General features: G+C 38.4%; 1 protein-coding gene across 1 annotated transcript in view; it reads right to left on the bottom strand.

The window, feature by feature from the left end:
* ARHGAP6 (Rho GTPase activating protein 6) overlaps positions 1 to 23,882 on the bottom strand; it is a gene marked incomplete at both ends in the record, with an annotated part of 296,766 nt that overhangs the window by 13,282 nt on the left and 259,602 nt on the right. The window contains 6 exons of the mRNA XM_079533855.1: positions 183 to 362; positions 3,821 to 3,969; positions 4,891 to 5,041; positions 7,622 to 7,677; positions 11,110 to 11,305; positions 15,582 to 15,838. Coding sequence (XP_079389981.1) covers positions 183 to 362; positions 3,821 to 3,969; positions 4,891 to 5,041; positions 7,622 to 7,677; positions 11,110 to 11,305; positions 15,582 to 15,838 — 989 coding nt within the window. The remainder of the gene's footprint in view (positions 1 to 182; positions 363 to 3,820; positions 3,970 to 4,890; positions 5,042 to 7,621; positions 7,678 to 11,109; positions 11,306 to 15,581; positions 15,839 to 23,882) is intronic.

Genomic DNA, 23,882 nt, shown 5'->3' on the forward strand with positions numbered 1-23,882 from the left:
CAGTATTATTGCTGCAAAGCATTAGCCTTGACAGAAGGCTACTTTGTTTATTAATACAAGTCAAGCTTAATTTAATGCAGTTTCCACAGTTTATTTCATCTTTGTGGTTTCTAATACCAACCTGGTATTTCCTCATTTAACTTAAAAATGCCTGGAAGTAACATAGAGAAACATCCACATACCATAAAAAGGGCTTCATAGTTTTCAATCATCTTTTGTACAACAGCTATGATAGCAGTACTCTCTTCAGCTCGAGCTGAACTCTGAACTGTGAATTCTTTGTCTGTAGATTTCTGCTTGTGCAACAGGTTAGGGCCAAAGATAGTAGCCAGGTTAAGTGATGTCATTTTGTTCCCAGTAACCTGGAAAACAGAAAATAAATGAAGTAGGGGCTCCCAGGATCTAATGATATACGATATAGATCAGAGAGAGATATATGCATACTCACAAATCCACGCACACAAGACATTTAGCAGATAGTTTATTCATCAAAATAAAAGAGTGCCAGTCAAACATTTAACCATTTTCAGAAATGCTGAAAGACTTTGTTTGGACATCCCTGCTAGAAGCTCTGTGGATTTTCTAGACGGATTTGCGAATGAACTGGAGGACAAGAGGGAGAAAGTGCTGTCTGCCCTTAATTTCCTGTCAGCTTGACAATGGCATACTTCATCTGAACTCAGGGAAGTCTCTTCCTACCTCAATTCCTTACCATATCACCACCTCTTCAGACCACATACCACAGGTAGTTACTTCTTCCACTAGCACTCATGATAGGAAGTGAAGAAAAGCACAATTTTGCAAGTTCAAACAGTTAAGTGGTTTGGATACTTGAAGATTATGCTCATTGTTTTCATTAGTGTTTTTCTATTTTTTTCTTGTTTCCTAGAACATGCTAAATATTTACTTTTTAAACCAATTTTTAGTTTCTTTTTATTTTTTACTTTCTTTTGCATCTCCATATCTGTGCTTAACAAAGCAGTAGTAACTTGACTTTGGAAGAAGTGGAAGGATAGACACCAATACAGAAACAATCTGAAATATATGTCATACAGGTTATTAAATCAAGATATTCATTGTCAAGCTTGTGAGTAGACTACTTTTTCCCCATCCTATTCTTTTAAGAGAGAAAAAGCAAGCATTATGTGCTTCCTTTCTGTCTCCACTTGATTGCTATTCTGGGAATGCAGAAGATGATGCCAGACTATATAAGAATGCAAGTGAATTTCGTCAGTTGAACCAGTTTTTCTTGCAGGCTTTTTTTTTAAGAAAACAGATATCATATGCATTATTTTTTCATTTGCTTCAATTACATTTGAACTAATGAATAAAAAAAAGGACAGAATGAGCACAGAATGGGCACAGAAAGAGGAAGAAAAACAGCCCTTCATGAAACGAGTGGTACCAAATGAATCCTTTAAAAACAGTTAGGTGTGGGTTTTTTTGGTAGATTACATACACTGAACGTTCCAATTGAATTTACAACTGTACACTGACTACTCTTGTTGGGTTTTCTTGTTTTTGTTTTTAATTTTTAATTCTTTTATTTTATTTTTTTTTATACAGAGCTCGACAGGTAGCACAGAGCTGGCAGTAAAAAACAGAATTTTCATTTATTGTTGGGACCACTATTTAATCTCAGAAAGATACCTGCAACAAGCAGATGCATGGGCAGCTACAATGAACGTGCTGACTGTTTATAGAGACTTGCCCCAGCGTAATAATGCTTAAACACTCCCTGTTCACACCACAGAGCACACAGATGTTCCTGGGTGACCTAGTTTTTAACTAGTGTCAGAGTACTGAGCCACCAAGGATGCACAGGCACGTGGTGCTTTGAGAGAGCCAAGGGCAGCCCCTGGCTGTGCCCCCATCTGCATATGCAGGCTGTCTGTACAGCGTGTCTTTTCTTAAGGGCAGCTTCAGGGCATTCCTTAAAAAAATGGTGTAAACATTCCCAATTAAATTAGCTGGATGAGTCACTTTATTAAAGTTAGTCATCTATCTCTGTATCTGGGAGAGAAGGGCTTTTGAAAGAAATCATGAGGAAGGGACTGTGTGCCAAAGCTTGCCTGTTTTCATTCCAATGATAGCAGCCTATAAAATATTTTCTTTTGCCCCATATGCCTTTATTCACTTAATTATTAATGAACAGCTGAAGATATTGTGAGCAGAATGCTGTATTATCTGTAAAAGATATCCAATTGCACATAATATTCCTGATGGATGCTTACAATACTGCCAAGATGGCTCACCTAAATTTGCCTTGCCAAAATACCTTTAGCAGAGCTGATGTGCTCTTAAGGAGAATGAAAATGCTTTTATTACAACTGTTTTACTAGACTCACTCTCTTAAGCAGCATCAGCCTTTAGCCTTGTATTAAGATCCTCTTGAGGATGTTCCTGAACCAACAGGAAACCCTTTGCTGGAGGCAGGGGCCTCAGCTGGCTTATGTACACATTGTTTTTAAGCACAGTAAAATTGTTACAGGCTGCTCTTTTTAAGTGCCTTCCGTTAAGGTGGTACAGTTGTCTATCAATGTATTGCTGAGGATAGAAATAATAGCATTTGAAAGGCTCTGAAAAAGGCTCATGCAGCGCATTTGAAGTTAGGACTTCTCATAGAGTTATAGAATCATTAAGGTTGGAAAAGACCAATAAGATCATCTAGCCCAACCATCAAACTTCAGGCAATTCCACCGTCAAACTTCAGGCAGAAATTCAGCAAAAGACAGTTTCATGGTGCCTATTCTTAAATACCAACCAACTCCAAAAAGCATCCAAAGAAGCAAGGAGGAGTTTCAGCAGAGTGTCAGAAGTAGCCTCAGAAGTAATCTCTGTTGCATTTCAGAGGAATGAGAAATCCTTTCCACAAAAAAACAGGCACAATTTTGCCAAGCCTGCCAATTTTGACAGGCTGTATCCATCTCTCATTCAAAGATAACACAGTTGCCACCTTTTGCAGAGCAGCACAGTAGTTCAAACGTTTTCCTGGCAGAAAATGGGAAGGCTGGATTTTCAGATCTTCCCTAGTGTGACTGTTCAGATGCATATGTGTCAATGCTCAGAAGTACTACAGCGGATATTAGGAAAAAAATATTGTCCAAAAGAGTGGTGAGGTAGTGGCACAGGCTATCCAGGGAGGTGGTGGAGTCACCATCCCTTGAGGTGTTCAAGACAAGTGTAGATGTGGGGGGACGTGGTTAGTGGGCATAGTGTGATGGGTTAGTGGTTGGACTTGTTGATTTTAGAGGTCTTTTCCAACCTTAATGATTCCATTCCATGATTCTTAGTACACCACAGCTATGGGTATTATCTCTGGAGATGGCTGCATTCTACTCACTCCAGTGAATGCAACCATAAGACGGCCTTTCATAAGACGGCCATAAGACGGCTTTTCATAAGTAGAAAAACTGACAAAGACAGATCCTAATTTTAAATAGTGATTAGGTTTACTAGACAGAAGGGCACAGCCAGAGTTCCTCTATTTTACTTTTTATTCTTTGCTATCTAACGAACACAAGGAATCAAAGAAAAACAAGAAATGAACTATGTCCAAAGATTATGTATGAAAGCAACATCAGAGAATGAAGAGAATAAATAAACATGCACCTGAATGCCTGACACTTCCATATAGGTGGTAGCCCTCCTACAGCCCTAAGAACATAGTAGAAAACTAAATGACAAATTATAGGCAAAAACAAGAAATCTCCCTTATCTTTCAGGGACATGTCACCACTATGGTTATTTCGCAGGCCCAAAGATCTCTTTCCAGTCCATTAATAAAGCAAAGTCAAAGGAAAGAGTGGCTGGGACTTACTTCTTGGCCGTCTTTGTCTGTGGTGTCTTCTGCGTGGCCAGCCACGGTGGAGAGGAACTGCAGCAGTCGGTGTAGGGTATCGCAGTTACAGGGAGGTAGGAGATAAATGAGAAGCTGTAAGGTGCTTAGCTGTTCATCTGGCTCTAATACTAAGAGGGGAGAAAATACATTCTAAGAAAAGCACTCCAACTAACCTAAAATAAGAACAAATATACCGTTCCCAGCCCAAAGGAATGCTTGAGAATAGCTTTGCTTAACAGTAATTTTCTTTGTAAACATCAGAAAAAAAAGATAAAACTTCAAGGAAATATCAAAGCATAACAAATACTGTTACTGTAGTTTTGCTTCGATTGGTCAACATTTTGCTCATAGGTTCATAGGCTCTTCTCTCAGTCTATAAGAGAGCAAATTCCATGTTGCATATGTTGTTGTCACCAGACACAAAAATTCTGCTTAATTTTCTACATATTATTTTCGTTCAGATATAGCAGGTATAAAAGCAGGTATAAAAGCAGGATCCCAGATATGAAGGCTTCAGCAAGAAACTGAAAACACATACTAGGCAGCAGCTTGATCTTGAAGGGTCCAACTTTACTTTTTCCGAGATTACATCCAGGTCAGTATGCTGGGACTATTTTAACATAATAACTCTGAGGATCATTAACTACAAAGAAACTTGAACTTCTGATGCTAGGTTTTTGAAGTCAGATTGAAATTTTGATCAGTGAATGGCTATACAAACTAAAAACACTGGCAGTGCTGAGATACCAGGATACAGATGGAAGTCTGTCATCTGCTTCTGCTGAACCAATAACAGGATCAGGATTTAACAGATAACATGAATTCATCCTGTATACCAATGTAAAAGTGAAATCTCTGTTTTAGTTCTCAGGGCTAATCTTACATAGTATGAAAACCAAGGAAAGTCTTCTGCAAATTATGCTATGCAAATATTTGGAGCAAATCAAGGCTAGAGTATTAAATGACAGGAAAGAGAATACAGTGTGTAGAAATTACAGAATTCAAACAAGCTTTTGAAAATCAGTAAATCAAGATGCTGCAGAGCTCACAGAGAGTGTTGATGAAAGGTGTGTAAAGTTCTCTGGTGAGAAGTGGGTCAGGCATGTCACGTAGAAATTCCTTTAACAAAGCAGCAACATCATGAATGCTGTGTTCTTCGTCTAACACAACATCTATGCCCCGGTCAAACTCTTCACGCAACTGGAAAAGACCATGACATAAAAACTCAGTCACTTACCATTGTCACAATTAGTATGTTCCAACAGATAAAGATCTTTCAAGAAGTAACTTAACACATTTTCACTTTCTAGATTGTAGTTCACATCTAACTGCTGCTTATTCCATGGTACATAACTTCAAGTTTGTACCAGATTGTAATAAAATTCTCTCCAACTAATGTATGGCACTCTTCTATGAAAAAGCATGCTAAGTAAATGCAGAAATGTAAGACTAATACTAAAGGCAGAAACCATGGTAAATAATGAAAATTGGATAAAAAACTTTCTTATACCACCTTACTGTGTTATCCTCAGGTTTTTGGAAAGAATGAAACTGCGTTTCATAACACATATGTTTTTGTACAAAAACATTGATAATAATAATAGAGCAATGTTAAAGGTTACCAAACTCACATTTCTTTTGTGAATTAAGATTGTACGTATTTAAGCTTAAGTAGTAAACAGACATGTTCATTAAGAATTCTTGGCACTGGTCCCCACACATCTTGTTCCACCCTCCTAGCTTAGTTAGACTGATTAAATGATTGTTACTAGAAAATTAACAAACACCAAACTAACACCATTCTGAGGTATTGCTAATTTTCACTACAGTTCTCAGACAATTTCTGTGTAAGTCAAAGGTATCAAATGTCTCAGAGGCAGAAGAAATCGCTCACCAACAGCCAATGTCTTTTGACAAGATAACAGCCAGACTTTCTGAAGAGACTTCCCAACACTAATAGCAGAAAACTTTCTTCAGGTTGAGAGCTCCATCTTTTCTCTTCAGTGTGAAAATAGCCCGTACCCAACCCAGCACCTCGTAGAATCACAGAATCACAGAATCGTAGGGGTTGGAAGGTACCTCCAGAGCATCAAGCCCAGTCAACACCAGCTCAGGAGACTTAGTCCTGCACCCCAATAACTGTGAGAAAGCTGTAAGGTGGCTTGTAATGCATATATTTGTTCTTCATTTTCTCTTCCTGATTATCACAAACAAAACCTGCTGTCACATGCACTTATTTATGTATTTATGCAACAGTTGAAATAGAACTTCTAACTGGAGGAAGAAGAGAGACAAAACTATGCCTACTTTCTGTACAAAGACTAAAGAGCAGCTGTGAAAGCACACCAAAATCTAAGTATTGGACTTGGCCTTCCATGGTTCAGAAAATGAATGGAATTTTAATTGAATCCAAACTTTCCCATGTGTTCGTGTTGACAGCATTTATTATTTTAACTGCTGGGCCAATGTGATGCTTTCATGTTGTTTAATAAAATAAATTAGTTCACCTAATTCAGTGAATTAGTCAACGTAATATAACACGTAAGTACCCAAATCTGTCAGTGTCTTCTGTTTTTAAAACTGAGTAAAAGAAAAAAATGGTGAAAGTGATGTTTGAAGTAAGGCTTAGGATACAAGCAAATGATACAAGCTCTCTGCTTTTTCCCAGAGGTATGATACAAATATACTCATCTTTGAATAATAACAAATGTTTTCACATTGATGCTTGTAATGCAAATGACAGGCAGCTTACTTTTCAGTACTTTTACTCATTTAGTGTTGATCTAATAACTGTCTTTGCAGACCATGAGGGTTTTCAGCTTTATGGTACATTAGCCACACAGCAGTATTAACTGGTAGAGAGTAAACTACAAATCAGTAGGTTATACTGTTCTACCATTCAGAACCAAGTCAAATAGGCTATTCATGACAAATTTCCAAAGAGCCAACCATTATGTTGTGTATTTTTGCAAAACAGTACTATTATTCCTAGGATCAGTGTCATCAGGCTTCCTTTGGTTTGCTGTATTTTGACATTTTGATCTTAAAATTTCTAGCAGGAATATTCTATGATAACTATTTGTTATCTCCTAAGCATCACAAAACCATTGAGCACTATGCTCTACTACTCTAACTCAACAAGTATTTCCAGCTTTTTGGAATAACAACGCAACAGCTAATAGTGAGGAAAACCTCACTTCTGACATTGTCTCTGGAACCTAACTATACACAACCTCTGCTTTTTCAACATTTGGCCAATATTCAACATCAGAAATTGGATGGGTCTGCTCTGACCTTGAAGTTGAACAAGGTGATGTTTGCAAGCAGCAATTTGAGTGTCTCACTCCAGCTTCTCACAGGGTCAAAGACATTGCTCTGTAATTCTGTATTTCCTCATAGTGTAATTTTTCCAAAAAAGATTTACAGTTTAGGCTTACTTTGGGAGCTTCTGCTCTTTCTGAGATAAATAAGCAGCCAAGATTTCTTTTTCCTTACACTGTAAACTGAAAAATTTCATCACAGTAGACTATCTGGATCTCCAATCCTTTGCTGCTTCCACAGAGCAAAATATACAATGACTATTAATCTAGTGAGATCATTAGAAAGATTTCACCAAATGTAAAAGATGGCTGTTATGAGCTAACAAATACACACTAAAGTCACTGACATAGAAAGCCTGAATTTCTCCAGGTGAAGGACAAGGAGAAATTACTCAAGAGAAGGGAATAGGGTTATTTGTGTCATACCTGATGAGTAAAAAGAAAATCCATATCAACTCACCTGCCTTACTCTCTTTTTTGAACTTCCAACTCTGAATATTCCCACTGTCTGGAGACCTGCAAGTATAGCACATCAGACAACTGTTTTACTATATAATTTTCTGTTTGAAATCACATTGAATCAAGGCAATCTGGGCTATCTGTCTGCTTTAAAGAGTTTAAAAAAGCACACACACACACAAAAACAAAAGCAATGTGTTTCTCTATAGGGCTGTACTTACTGCTCTGAGACAAAACCCAGCTGTCTTGGAATAAGCAGTCAGTCAGTAGTTCTCAAGGATCTCACATCTAACCTGCAAAATGGCATCTCTGTTACCTGATGCCATCTTAGTGCCACTACTAATCTGTGAGGGACAGAGGTCTGCAGACAGTGAGGCAATCCTCAACATTTGGAGGTGGCCCTTTCAGGACTGACAGTGAAGGAAATAGTCAACACAATAATACTTGGACACTGATCTGTGATTTTGAATACAGGAAGCAGCTGGTGTTTGCGTTAATCCACTGGCTCTGTAGTTCCTACCAGTGCGAAGGTTAGAGTTTCCTTCAAAGAGATGTAATTAGGGCAATCAGGCAGATAATGAATGGGAAGAACTACTTGGGAGTTGCACACAGTTTATAAGGTAGGCAGTATTTTACAAAAGGAAAGCAATAAACCAATATGGTACTGCAGGCAATGCAGGCAATGCAGGCAATGCAGAATGTTTGCCCACTGTATCATTCAAACATCATTCAAACTTTATTTTGGAATGAAGGTTGCCTGCTATTCATGAGAAATCAGTTCCTGTGTTCCTCTAGCCTTGTACATAGATACAGGGAGGATATCAAGCCAACAGTATAATGCAGTTGATGAATAGACATATATTGTCCATTACAGAAACTGAAAAATTTGAGAGTAGGTGTCACCTTTAGAGGTGCCACAGTCTTTAGCAATAAGAATGTGTGTGGAAATCCTAGAGGCTTGAATATCTGTGAATATACATAATTTCATACAAGAGTTTCAAAAAAGATGAAATTGTCTATAAGCTTTTAAAAATGTATGGTCTAATAAAGGCTACACTGACACATTAATCTTCTCCACTGATATGTAAGAAACAATAAATAGCATTGTAAAACAAATGCTTTCCCCATTAGAATAACCACGAGGTCACACTGCTTGCTGGAGATGTGCAAGTCCACAGTATGTGGAACTGCAGAAAAATTCAGCTCAGTTTCAATCTTTTAGCTGTTAGTCTCAATATGACAACTCTCTTCAAATATTCTGTCTTTGGATAGCAGAAAATTGAATTGATTGAACTGACAGAATAATACAGAAGTAATTTAGAAGTTTAAGAACACTAGCAAGGAATCAACTGAGACAGAGATACTTGCATTGGACAAAAACAGAAAGCTGGTTGCCAGTTCCTGCACAAACATGACATATTTTTTTTACACTAAGGGTTTGCAGGAAGCTTCAGACTTTTACAACTTTGGGACCTTATCCCAGGGGCAACAGGAAAGAACTAGGCCAAAGGTTGTTATGCCTAAAAAACATGAGCCCCTTTCCCTTTCCCTTTCCCTTTCCCTTTCCCTTTCCCTTTCCCTTTCCCTTTCCCTTTCCCTTTCCCTTTCCCTTTCCCTTTCCCTTCCCTTTTCCCTTTCCCTTTCCCCTTCCCTATCCCTTTCCTTATCCCTTTCCCTTCCCCACCCCCTCCCCCATCCCTTCCACATCCCCTCCCCCTTCCCTTCCCTTCCCTTCCCTTCCCTTCCCTTCCCTTCCCTTCCCTTCCCTTCCCTTCCCTTCCCTTCCCTTCCCTTCCCTTCCCTTCCCTCCTTTTTTCCTTTTTATAATCATATAAAACATAAATGAGGAGTCTCTTTGCAGCCTGCTGCTGAAAAATTGGTATAAAAGACCAATGTATATAGTCACATATATTCAGAATATAAAACATGATCCATCACATAGTTTGGAATGATGTTACTAGAGGATTGCTGCCAGAACATCAAGTTCTCTGTTTTCACCCCAAATCAATGAAAAATCAATTGAGTCTGTCTTCTGAAATCTTTGTTTTTCTCAAAGTCAACCAGACCTGATGGCTTTTGTATAATACTCCTGTGGACTGTAGATTAAGTTGAAAATTGAAGAACATCAATATTTGCCCCAAAGTATCTGGGATGACCATGTTGTATGGCACTACATCATGCTCTTAGAAAATGCACAAAGAAACATCATGTTTTATTTGAAAGGAAATTCCAATAGAAATATTTTAGTAAAAAGTGTTGCATAGAAAACAATCTTTGTTATTACAGTGTATTAGGTGGATTAAGCACTTAATCACTAGGATACTCTGCTTGAGGTCTCTTTCTGCTGTCTCAGATACTTTTATGTTCTCCGAACTCAGTTAACCTTACTTAAAGGATGGAAGTCATTCGTCTTAAACTTAATCATCCCCATATTTGTCAGCCATGATATCTAGTCTCTGTAAAAGGCTAACAATGACTTGCTTTCATTGTTTTCTTTTATATACTTGTAAGCCACATGGGTATTATAAAAGCTTAGCATTGTTGTTTAAGTTGCTGTCCCCCATCTGCAAAAGCCTTTAATTCAAAGACTGTAAATGATTTCTTTCTGGTCAAATTAAGCATCAGATGCAGCATTTGATGCTACATTCACCATTATTAAATGGTTTGTTTATCATCTGGCCAAGTGATAGGTCTCTCTGTGGCCAAGTTATTTCAATTCTTATAAAAAATTCTTTACAAAACAAAGATACATTGGGAGAGATGTTGAATAGATATCTTGATTAGCTATTGTTTCTGCATTACAGAAAACCAGTGGGATGTTTGTGTCTGAACGATCACGAAGCCATAAGAAGAATATTGGCACAATTTTATAATTCCTTTCAGAGAGAGCAGGTCTGAGCCTGAGACTGGTCAACAGATTCAAGCTAGGGACAAACAATAAGCAGTTTGAAAGTCTTGTAGCGAACATAAAGAATCTTCTGAAATCTTAATATAATTCAGCATGGGATATTTTTTGTTCCTCTGAACCACTATTTTTCAATGTTGTTTCTAGCTATGTCTTGCACTGCAGCATAAATCGTTCATTTAGCATCAAAATCTAAAGATCCACTGGTTGCTAAGAATTGGTAGCTGGCTTTCAGGCTTTCATTCTCATGGTGTGTAAACCTGTACTGTGTAAAAAGTCATTTTTTCAAAGATGATCACTCCAGCTCTGAAATGAATGACCTCCAAGAAAGTGGTCTTCCTCCATGCTGAATGGGCCAGTTAGCAAGCTTGTAGCATAGATCTTCAGTTTGGGAGGAGATCATCTCCTAAGAAATTATCTGTGAGACAGGAAGAGGGAAGCAGGAGGGAAAACTGGAGTGGAACTGTCTAGCTTGTAAAGATGTCATTGCAATTTTAAGTATACACTTGGTTCTCAAAATACTTATTTATTTATACTTCAGTAAAAATACATCTGCCACTCCTGGCAAGATGAAATATTCTTACCATGTTTTTCCAAGTGCTGGCAGCAACTGTCTACAAGCCGCGGAACCTGCCTGTAAATAGGGTTCAGGCTTAGTTTCTTATCTCTTGCCTTTTCTTTCTTGCTCTGGGCTTCTGCTGGCAAAGAGAGCTGGAGAGCTTCTAACAACCGTGACTGATTGTCATCAAGATCAGTAATAGAGTCCACAGACATTGCACCCTGTAAAATATACATGCATAAACATTCAGTATGGCTGTAGAAATCTAAGGACCACCACATCTCATCTAACAACTATTTTTGCCTACCTGCATTTAAAAAAAACTTGTACAAAATACAATTTGCTCTACCACTTTACAAATTGGTCAATATATAATACTACAGTAATAGATGCAAAAATCTGGACTGTACCCATGCTATCTTTACTATATCACAAGAGACACAATGCTTTACATTCATTTGGTGTGCTTTTAGTGCTATTAAGGCCTAGATATTCTTCAAGACAAGAATGAGTCACAATGTGTGCATGCAACTCATCAGTACAGCATTTGCATGAGGATATATACACATTTTTACACCTGATTCTTTACTTTTTCCACACTTCCACACTCTTCACACAGTGAAAATTATACAAATAGATTTACCACTCTATACCACACAGACTTGACTAATTACACAAATATGTATGATTGCAGAGATTGAAATAAACCCATGCTATTACAGAACAAAGACACATGAGAGAATACAGAGGTGATTTTTTTTTTTTTCAGGTAATTTCACTTTAGGTATCTTAAATAAAATTCCAATGAAAGCTCTGAACATTATGTTTGGATTACAGGAAGGCACAAAGGTTCAAGCAGTCAGCAAAGGATGAAGTAGCACAAGCAACAGGAGATTTATGGCATTTTTCAATGTTCTCACTTGAAAATGAAGATCTGGGTTTTTTTTCATACCACAACATGACTGCTGCTTCAAAACTATCATTCACCTCAGAGTCAGGGAACTATTATTAAACTTAACAATGCAAAAAATTGAGGGAACATCTAGATTTATAAATAATGATAATAATAATTAAAAAGAAAAAAGGAAAGAACTCTCAATAAAACTACCTATTGTACATTATTTTCTTACCTTCTAGTGCAAAGAATACACTTTACCATAACTTAAAATGTGAAAACGTAGAATTTTTATTCTATGCTTTGCTAAGAACACTAATTTCTTCAAAGCAATATTTTCTGCTGACATGTATTTCATTGACTGTCAGCAAGATCTCAGTCTGTTGAATGGGAAGGGTTCAATTACTACAGAACTACCAAGCTCTAGAAACACTGTCTTCCTTCAAGATAGAAAACTGAGCTTTATACAAGTTTTCACCTTGGAGACAAAGTAAAGAAATTCCACTGAGATTTCAAATGAAATTAAAACTTGTTAGTTCATACTAAAGCATGTAACGTACAGTCTTGCGTCTCCTAACACTTTGAAGACTTAGCGGAAAAACGAAGTAAAAATTATCTAGAAAGGTTTTTTTTTTTTTGACCCACACCTCTAAATAATTACTAGTCTCTTTGGAATGCAACTTCAGTCTTGATTTCTAAGGTTTCTCAGAAATACATCTGCTTGATTCCCTTCACCATTTCCTGCCAATTAGAAAGAAAAAAAACAAACCCAAAACCAAGCAAGATTCTCTGTGTGTGATCCATGTTTGCAACATTCCAAGCTAAATATTTTCCTATTTCTTTTTAAAGACCTGGGGTTTTCAGACATCAAAATTATTTGCCTGACACTGAAAATCCTAACGCCATGCTCACCACTGCTGTTCGCAGGCAGCTCACGTACGACAGGTGACTGTCTTTATACCCTAGCTCTTACTGGTCCTTCCCTATCTGCAAAACATCCTCATCCCATGAACCATTATTATCACAGAATCACTTAAGTCGGATTCAGATCCCTAAAATAGATGTAAATACAGTCAGTTCTCCATTATCCTTGGGCACTTTATCAAAGTTGTGGATTAACTGGGACACAGAGCAGGCTTTAAGAAGAAAGACCACGAGTTCAGTGGCTGAAGTACAGCACTACTTGGCCAGACCAAGTCAAGCCAGCATCCTTTGCCATGCCAAGTTCACAGTCTGAAGTCTTAAGATAAGCTTAAAGTAACAAAAAGAAAAGTGAAGACTAAAAAGTAGATGGAAAGAGCAAAATGAAAGTGAAGACTATGGGGACAGGTGTGGAATGAAGGTCAGATAAAGCTATTTCCTTTTTCTTTTTTTTTTTAAAGGGCTTTAAAAACCAACAGTTTTTTACAGAAAGATGAGCAATGTTACCATGTATGGAAAGGACTGAGTACAAATCACTTTAAAAAAGAAGTAGGAGTGAGCTCCTGATACACAAGTTTTGGTTGCATAATATATCTAAATAATACATTAACAGACAGTCTTAATATTCTGTAGAATAAGCACAAAGAAAAGTGTCCTGAAGGATCATCAGGGTCTTGACTTCCAACTGCTAAGCAGAAATCTTACACAGAAAAAGCAGCCACTGTGATATCAGTCTCATTCTTGGATGAGAGAGAACATCAGCACCGACATCAAGAGGACTGCCAAAAGCATTACTTTACAACCCTTTACTGACAACCTCAACTGAGTGCTTAAAGACTCGTGGGAGTATGCAAAAGTGAATGACAGTTAAATGGAAGTGAATGGCATATTTGCAAACATTCTCTACAATTTAAACACTAGCGGGCTTTGTGGGCAAGACTGCACTACAAATGTCTTTGCAGCATATATGTGAGAAACTGGCTGCATCAACTGCATGAGTCAACATCTTTTTTTTTATTTTTAATCAAAACATTCGCTTTGTTGAAGTTGAAAATAGCATAACCAAGGTACGTTACAGAGAGAATGGCAGCTCCCTCCACATCATACTGCTCACCTTAGTCTACTCTTACTTCTCCATATGTTCTATTGCACCCTCATGACTACAGACTAATGGACGAGGAACTTGGTCCTGACAGAGCTCTATTCCTTGGAGGTAACAAAAGATCTGTATTCCTTCTGCTTGCTGGCTGGTCAAATACAAGTTATGGATTATATCACACTTTGCAAAAGGAACAGCAGATGGCCCACACCTGGACATGTGAATTATCTTTCATATGAAAACAAGTTCTGAAGTCAGGGGTGTATACAGTGCATTTCTATCTTTTTGGCAACATCTATGCCAAATTCTGAAAGAAGTTGAGAGGTTTCCTTTCACACACACATTCAAGTGCATTTTGCACTTTTGTGCAAGAAGTGCCTGTTAATATGGTCTAGAGAAGTCAATACGTGTATTCTGTGTCTGTAATAATGTAAACATCTTCAAAGATCATGCCCTCACCTCCCTGCAGAAAGACTGTTGACACCTCAAGTATAAGCTTCACCTGACAGCTAGAAAGAAAGGGGGCAGGTCACGGGGCTCTTGAACCTTCTCTTCATCTGCAATTTACTACAGATCTGCCACTCTTAACACTGCAGCTTATAGAACACCATATTGCATTTCTCCGAAGCAGGTTTCATCCCTGGGAGAAGACAGGATCCTAGAAAGATTTTGTTTTCCAGAGTCTGTCCTTGTACCCCAAATTTCTTCTCAGACTACTTAAAATGGAGTTTTATTGAAAGTATTTTACTGGGCATTTTAATCTCCAATGCAATATAAAATCAAAAAATCAATACTTTTAGAAACTCTATACCATGGGCAACTCCACTAAAAAAGAAAAAAAAAAAATTGGTAATACTGTTATTAGCTGCAGTACTGGAGAACTGGTAATCTCTTTGATTTCAGAGCACAAAATTTACTTAGAAGGAACAGAAACCTGCAAGAAAATGGTCTACCAGTTACCTATCTTACATGCAAGATTAATGTTCAACCTAAAACGCTGCACTGAGTTCTGCTGCCAAAGGCATTTTCTTAGTCTGTATGCAGAAATTTACTTTTAAGAGCTTGGTACAAATTTATTCTGCTAACTTCTCAGTTGCTACTGAGGACATGATTTGAATCAGGCCATGGGGATTTTTATTAATATTAGATGATTAATAGTTAATTTATTTCCAAGTTTGTGAAGATAAATTAACATAAGCATGTATACAAATTTTAATCACACAGGTTTAGTCTTCCCATCTGAAAGAATTAGCTGGAAATTCATGGAATTTGACTAATTTACAACAATTAAACATAAGCAGGTAGTTAAAGAGAGCGAGCTGAGGTTTTTTTGAATTATCTCTCTGACACTTTGGGATCTGTAAAAGATTTGCATGGTCCATATGATCTTTTCCCATCAGCACTGGAAAAAGATTTACTCTAGAGTGAGGGGTTTCTTGTCTTCACAAGGCTGGCTTCCAATCAATAGAATATCACTGTTTAAACATGACAGAAGAAATGCTCCACAGTCCACAAACACAGTGTTTTTTCTGCCATACTCTCCACAGAGCATGTATGGTTGTAGTTATATGGGGGTACTTACACGCCTCCTTGCTCGTGGTGCTGGCTCTGGCGTGTTAGGAGAAGTGGATTCATTTGGTGTTTCTGAGGTGGAGCTGAGAGATGAGTTACTGCTGGAAAGTTCTTTGTTCTGCCTTTTTGCTCCAAATGGTAAGAGAAAGGCCACAAAATCTGAAACATCTCTTTGCTCTTCTTTTTGAGAGTCTTGCTTGAGCTTGTAGGCCCGGTCGTTAGCAATCACTTGTGACAAGGGCATTCCAAAAGCCTGGGGAATAAATTCTGCAACAAAAAAGTATTTACTGAACATCTGATATTTATTCAGTACACAAGGAATTCAGTATTAAACTGTTAAAAAGCAAAACAATCTGAAGTCTCTTTAAATATATAATAATTCTGACGAGGTGCAGGACTGCACAATAATAACAACATTCAAACAATAAAATAATAGTGGACAAGTGCCAGGTAACTGTAGTTCCTGGTATCTGACTCCTATTTCCAGTTGGATCTTGCATGATATACCACACAGAACCTTGGAAAATCAACTGGGAACAGATCTAATTAAGATCTTAACTTCCACTAAAAGCAACTGGAAGCCAGGCACTTGGCTAAACCAAAATGGTGCAGATGGCCATCAGAGGCTCTGGAAAACTATCCTGAGACTGGAGAGCCTGGCTCCTATGCCACAGCTCTCCCATTTCAGATCTTTTCATCATGTCTTTCTCTCACAAATACTGCAATGCACCAGAGTGAAGAGCTATAGGCATGCATATGGGGCCCATCACAGGTCAGGAAGGTGTGCATCTACATGCACAGGGCATTTGTAAGTACATCCACTATTCAGACTAAGCCTTGAACGGTATAGTTTTAACAGTACTATAAACCCACTCCACACCAATAGAACTGGGTCCAGACGAGGGCCACTAAGATGATCAGTGGGCTGGAGTACCTCTCCTATGAGGAAAGGCTGAGGGAACTGGGCTTGTTTAGCTTGGAGAAGAGAAGGCTCTGGGGAGACTTCATTGTGGCCTTCCAGTATTGAAGGGAGTGTATAAATAGGAGGGGGAACAGCTCTTTACAAGGGTGGGTAGGGATAGAACAAGAGAGAATGGTTTTAAACTAAAACAGGGAAAATCTAGGATAGATATTAGGAGGAAGTTTTTCACTCAGGGTGTTGACGCACTGGAACAGGTTGTCTAAGAAGGTTGTGGATTCCCCATTCCTGAAGGCATTCAAGGCCAGGCTGGATGTGGCTCTGGGCAGCCTGGTCTGGTGGCTGGCAACCCTGCACATAGCAGGGGGGTTGAAACTAGATGATCATTGTGCTCCTTTTCAACCCAGGCCATTCCATGAGTCTATGATTCTATGATATACATCAATAAAACTGTAACATACAAACCTTGCATATATTCAGGTCTTACCATCAAAATGCCCAGAATTTTTTATGGATCAGAAAAATGTTTCACAGTATGTCAGCCAGTAACTAGCACTGAAATTCTCATCATTAACTTTCAAATTTGTACCTATCAAAGATTAGTCGAATCAAAAGTACTGGGTAAGACTGCAAATTAGAACTGTTTTGTGTTCAAATGGAATGAATAAAATAGCTACTGAGCCCACTGATTCTGTTGAGGTTCTACTAGATTCCAGTTTCAGACCTGCCAGTATCGGGCATACAGAAGGCACTAGAAATTAAAAACAATTTTAAAAAAAGAAAAAAAAAGAGAGAGAGAGCAAACGTAAAATCTTTACAAATCCAGCCTCTCAGTCGTCTAAACAATTAAAGACGGAAATTCTTCCTGGGATTGAGTCTGACTATTTCTTTGATGACACTTTCGAGTTTTGTTAATGTTACATTATTATTAAGATTAAGGGGACTGGAAAGAAGAGTATAATATATGAATCCTGAGTGAGGGTGCTTCTACCCTATTCTAACAAAGAGACATGGGCCTGTTCTCATTTGCTTGCTCTTTAGAAAATATGAAACATGAAGACGTGAACTAACTTTGGTGGCCAGACAAAACAAAATAAGGAAGCAGATCCTCATATATCAAACAAGTCTGGAAGTGACCAGTGAGTAGAATGATATCTAAAACCATCTGCATTTAATTTAGGACAAGAAAGTACATCATCAATGGGTGTCAAGCAATGCAGAGATTTCCAGTTCCTGGAGCCCAGAGTTAAACTTGTTCCTCCTACACTCTGGCAAGTATGATTATAAAATGATGAGATTAATTGTACTGAAATTTTGTAGTATTGTGGATTATCTTCCCAATGAACATTTAAGACCATAAGCTTACTTTGAAAATTCACTTGCAACACATATCTGCAACATGACTCCCCTCTGTTACATCTCCAGCTCTCCTATTTCTCTCTCCTCCCACAACATTTCCTGACAAAAGCCACTGAGCTGAATGAAAACCTGAACAATAAATATATAAATGCTTTTGTCAATTGTGCTTCAAATGGGGATGGGACGGCTGTACACAACCTGTTGATACCCAACAGTATGATGATGTCTTTGATCGTACAACACAAGGACGGAATGGGTGGGGATCATCAGGGAATGAGTTTTCAGCACTTTTTCATTAAGTGAATTTCATGAAAATGGCCCTGTTCCCCAACTTTGTTATATAAAAGACAGTATTTTGAGGTAAGTATTGCTCCTTTTCTCAAACCCTCAGGTGTGGGATGCCAGTTTTTCAATTGCTATTGTTTCACTTGCTTCATTAACTTGTTTCATTGCTCATTTCACTGCAAAGCAATGAAAGGACACAGATCTTCTGCTCTATGTTGCTTTGTTGTACACCTCCTTCTCAAAGGACATGAACCACTTCCCCAGTTTCTCAATATCTGGCAGAGATGGAGAACTGGATGAAAACCAACTGGCTGATTTTCAGACTAAATACAGATGGAAGTGATATTGGCTGGCAGTGGTAATTACGTTACAAAATTGGCAAAATCAGTAACTTTTTGTTCATTTGTTGAAATCAAGAGAATTGGTTGCACCCACCACAGACTGGCTTACAGCCTCAAGTTCCCAGCACAGCGTTGTGTGCAGGGGTGTTGGGTGGTGGAGGAGAACATGTTTTACAATCCGCTCTCTCCATTAACATCACTAGCAGTCAATTCCAATAATTCCCTTGGTAGACAGGTAAGGACATGTCCACTAAGGTGAATGAATGACTGCCCTTTTGAAGTTTCAGATTCATTGGGAAAAAGAAGAATTTTAGTCACACAGAGCCATGCAGCCCTTTCTCAGATGGACGACATGTAAATTTGAGGTTCTGTTCTCACAATCCAGGTAAAAGCACCAACTGCTGCTCTAGGCTCTACTGTTGGAGGTGTTCTACTTGTATGAAGAAAATGTTCCTTATAGCACGGGCTATATGTGTATATGCATAGTTACATGTGTACCACAGTCACAAAGCTACTGAGTTACTTACTGTCTCTGTAAGCCCAATGAAACTGATCACTTTTTCAATTAGAGGAGTGTACTGTTTAAAAATAAATGTTGGAGACAGCACCGTGTAAAAATTGGAAACAAGCTGACAGAGTGGGCAATTATGTTGGAAATGCAGACTCACATGTTTAGCCTAAACAGAAGCATATATGTACTTGATTTCTGATCCATTTTGCTTTGAGTGTTTACTGGCACCAGAGACAATTTGAGATTTTGCAGAAGTGCATTTCTATTATAAGAAAGTCCATCTCACAGCTGACAAAATTACGAATTGTGATTGAAACTGGTATGGTTCTAAAAAATTCTTCTGTTACGGTAAATCAGCATTTGTGATTTAAAAAAAAAAACAATATTTCACGGAAATATTTTCAGCCAGATCAAATAAGAGTTTCTGTGACCAAAAATCAGAAATCCTGCTCTTTGTTAACCAAATGATGATAACTAGGATGCAACCCACAGAGTTAGCCTACTTGGCCTTATGCCACCTAACCCAAACATAGATTCAAAGTCTTATCTGAAGATTCCATGAGTTAAAATTGTGGTTTCCATCCCACAAACTACAACCATCTATTAAGATCCTCTGAGGTATTTACTTTAGACCCTAATAAGGTTTACAAAGCTAATAAAGCAAATAATGCACCATACAACAATTTTAGATAGTCTTCTTAGCCTTTTGTTGTGAGGTTTTTTAATTCATTTTTCTTAAGTGTAGCTTAAATGCAGTTTTTGAGATAATGAAATCCTTTGACTCAGCTCAACAGAGGTGTGTGTGGGGGGTCTATCTACTCCTGAAGCTGCATACCCCCTAGTTACAATTCTCAGAAACTACAGCATACACAGCAACTCTGCAAAGATCTCGCAGAGGAATTTTTCAAGTATTTACATTCCACACAGAAACATCAGGAAAAGGTTGCTCAACAAATCATATAACAAATGATTACTACTTCTAAGCAAGTCTCTCAGTTCACCTGTAGAGTTTACTAGAATCATGGAAAAACGGAGCTGGTTCTCTGATAGTATATTTTAGGAGAAATCCTTTCTGAGAGCCATTGCCCCCAGGAATGTTGGTGGGTACTTTCCAAGTAGGCATGCTTATGCTGACCCCTGCATTGCTAGCAGCAGACAGATGAAAGGCTCCACTTCTGCTGTCGTCAAAATTAGCAGTTAATTTTGCAAGGGAACAGTACTCAGTCACCAGCATGCAGAGAATTCTAAGAATTTCTTATTCTGAGCAGTGCTGACATTTATCGTTCCTCCAGCCACAGTACTGTTTGTCAGCAGGTAGACAACACAATTCAGAATCACGATGTCCATAAACAAGGAGGCAGGGTAGAGAAAATCAAAGATATTGAATGGTAACAGCTGAAAACACTGCTTAGATATCTGGGTGGAGTGCTGCACTCCTGTTTCATTCATTTACATCCGGCAAGTTTTGCTATATCCTGTTCTGGTGAGTCACTCAGAGATGTAAAAACAAATGAAAACACTTATTCCAGATTTTTTTCCTTCTAATTAGATTTTGACAGATGTACCTGTCAAAAAGGACAAAATAAAGATATCAATCTTGTTTAAAGTGCATTCAATTCTGCTTTAGTGTCTTTGTTGGCCTTCAACTTGCTGAGACTCTCACTTAAGAGTCAGGTTGATCAACCGGTCTATCTAAATAAAATGTTATGTTGGGAGAGTAAAATCTCCACAGATTGGAATAAGTCACAGAACTGTAGGGGTTGGAAGGGACCTCCAGAGATCATCGTGTCCAACCCTCCTGCCAAAGCAGGTTCCCTACACCAGGTCGCACAAGTAGGCATCCAGGCAGGTCTTGAACATCTCCAGACCCTACCATATGAGAAATTAAGCTCAGAACAGTCATAAGAAATGAATGCAACATCCTTAAGCATAGCTGTCTCGTGGAGTGGGGTGGGGGAGAACAGACTCCAGGACCAACCTGAGATGCTATACCCCACAGGCAGAGAAATTCCACAAGTTCATGCCCCAGGGCACTTCAGTGTACGTCAGTGCTAAAGTGTCAGGCAAAACTAAGTATAAAATCCACTTTGCTCTTTTTCAGGAACTGCTCACACCTGAAGACACAAAGCTGACTGCAAGCAAAATAAACTGCTTGTAGGGCTCGCTCCTCAAGCTCCCTACAGCAGGGCCTCTGTTGTGCATCCCCAGTAATCAGGACTGCGGCCTACTTTGCACCACCTTCATCTTATTCATTTTTGGATGCAAATTACACGCAGGATCACACATTGGGTGACAGACCACAGTGCTGTGTGTTTGTCAGGATTAACATTCAGAGAGCTATTCATTCAAAAAATACTTCTCAGGTGACACACACTCCAGGTGAATCCTAACTAAATGGCCCCTAGGCTTCTGTTTGTCCTGATATGTGAGTTCTCTCAGGCTGGAGTACAAATATTCTGAATTAATCATGAACTGTTCAGCAGTAACTGTGCTTATGAATGTGATGCTCAAGTGAGGGGAGGGAAATGCTCTTTGCACAAAGGCAGCTGCAACTTATCTATAAAAAGCGTCCTGCAAATCAGCTTCCCCATTTCCACTTTGACATCCTTCTTCTTTTTCTCACAGCTCCTCTCTGAGGATGGTACAGTGTGAGCAGTCATCAAGAGGAAAAAAAAAAAGGGAAGAGAGGCAGGCACTCCTTACAGGCACGAGGATCAGGGATGCTCAAGGGTGAACAGTGCATGCTGCTGGCCTTTTGTGTGCACACACCCACATCCACAGCTCAGAGTGTTTGTTTTGGAGCGGTTGCCCAGTAATGGAAGATATTCCCTTTATAAAATAAACGGTAAAATGCTTTTTAAAAAAACAGCATGGTACAGATCAGGATAAATACTTTCGGCTTGCTCTGACACAAAAGGACAGAGGTTACTTCTAACTCGAACTTTGGCAACACAGGGACCATTGTTCAGGGCAGCAGGTACAGCTCTGCCAAGACATGAAGACAAGCAGCACAAAGACAAGAGGCCTTGCATTTTTTTCTTGCAAAAGCAAGCTCATTACCTAAAAACTCTGCAACTCTGTGACTCTGAATTTATGAGCTCTACATCCCTGCCCATTATGCTAAGCCCTCCAACCCTGCCAAAAACACTGCATGAAGCCTTGTTCTGGGCACACACACATCCCAACACATGTAGCAGGGCAGGAGATGCAGGTGCTACTGTTCCTGTTGTCTTTCACCAAGCCTGCCTGGCTTGCTGCCTACATGGTGCAAGTGAGGACCTTCGTGGTGGCTTATCCACCCTGTAGTCACAGATTAAGAGTGTGCTCAGCAAATAACTGTGGGACGGATGATATTTAATAACCCAATAGAGCACAGAAATGTGTACTAGAAAGAAACACTGAGAAGTGGGGTGCCCTGTGCCACTACCTTGGCTAGTTTTTGCTTAATGTTTGCTGATCACAACAAAAGACAGCATGACTGTCTCTTTACTCTGCTGTCTCTGCTAGGGAACCTTTAGGCTTCCTGGCTTTTGTACTCTATCGAACAACCCAACACCTTTGTCAATCCACAAGACTTGGACAAATGATATAAACAGATGCTCTGTTTCTATAATATTTTGTACACGGAGAGAAGTCATACATCTCAGAAAGTAAAAGACATCTTGGAATTCAACCTATACATGAGAATAAGGCAGTGGAAGATAGGAGAGTTGAAATGATCTGAAGTTAAAAGAAGAAAAAAAAAAAAGGAATTTCAATTAGAATCAGCATAATAATTTTTAAAAATTAAAAAAATTAAAAAAGTTAAGCCATGCTAATAAATGGGAAGTAAATAAAAGTATATGCAGGGATGAGTAAGTACAGAGTGCTGATCTTTGCTGTGGGTAATTACTGATCCCTACATGGCCAGGTGCACTCTATAACACTGTGAAGATCTATGGGTAAGGGGAAAAAAAAAAAAAAAAAAAAAAAAACAACATAAAAAAAAAACAAGGAAACTAAGCAAGATAATGATAGATTGCTTACCCTGCAAACAAATGTAAAGCATGGACAGGAGCAGTATAAAACAGATTTTTCCCCAAAAGTGGATTTAAGATCATTAGACCACTTCCTCAACAATTCATTTAAAGGTGAGCTCAGTTCTACATCAAGTAATTTTCATAATTAATGAAAGATGTGTTATTCACAATGCAACACAGAAGACAATTATCTTTTATCCAAACAAACACATCAGGGCTTTCACTTTTAGAAAGATCAATGCAAATATTTTCCATTGCCAATTTTAAACCAATAAAAAGAGTGAGTGCATATATGATTTCATCCAACAGACAAAAATTAAAAGGAAAATGTTATCTTTCCAACAAGCACCTAAAGTAACTTTGATATGGGACACTCATTTTTTCTCACTGCAATCTCAAAGTTCTATTAAATTAGGTTAAAAGCAATAACATTGCAGAAACCACATCACTTCTCTTCTTACAAATTCATATGTTTTTGAAATGGAGGTATTAATACTGAATTTTAGTACTACTTTTCCAAACAACTTCTCTAGGACTGAACACAAAATTAGATGCACAACATGCCGAAAATTTCACTTTCAGAAAAACCCATTTCAGGTCTCAACATCTGGACTTGGTTAAAATGACTGCAAACTACAGGTCAAGTCCACTGGATTAGGACCCAGCCCATAAAAGCTGCTTAATGTCCAAACAAGAAAGTCCCACCATCTCTATAATCCATGTCACACAGAGTCTATTAAGACCCAACTGATCAGTAGCACTGAAGCATTTATACGTTTTAAACAATGTCTGTTTTCCTAAGGTTAAAAAAAAGAAAAACAAACCAACTGACTAGCTTTGGGCAGGGTTGGGTTCACACGCTTTGTGAATTGAAAGA

Source organism: Tetrao urogallus (assembly GCF_951394365.1).
Source record: "Tetrao urogallus genome assembly, chromosome: 1".
NCBI lineage: Eukaryota > Metazoa > Chordata > Aves > Galliformes > Phasianidae > Tetrao > Tetrao urogallus.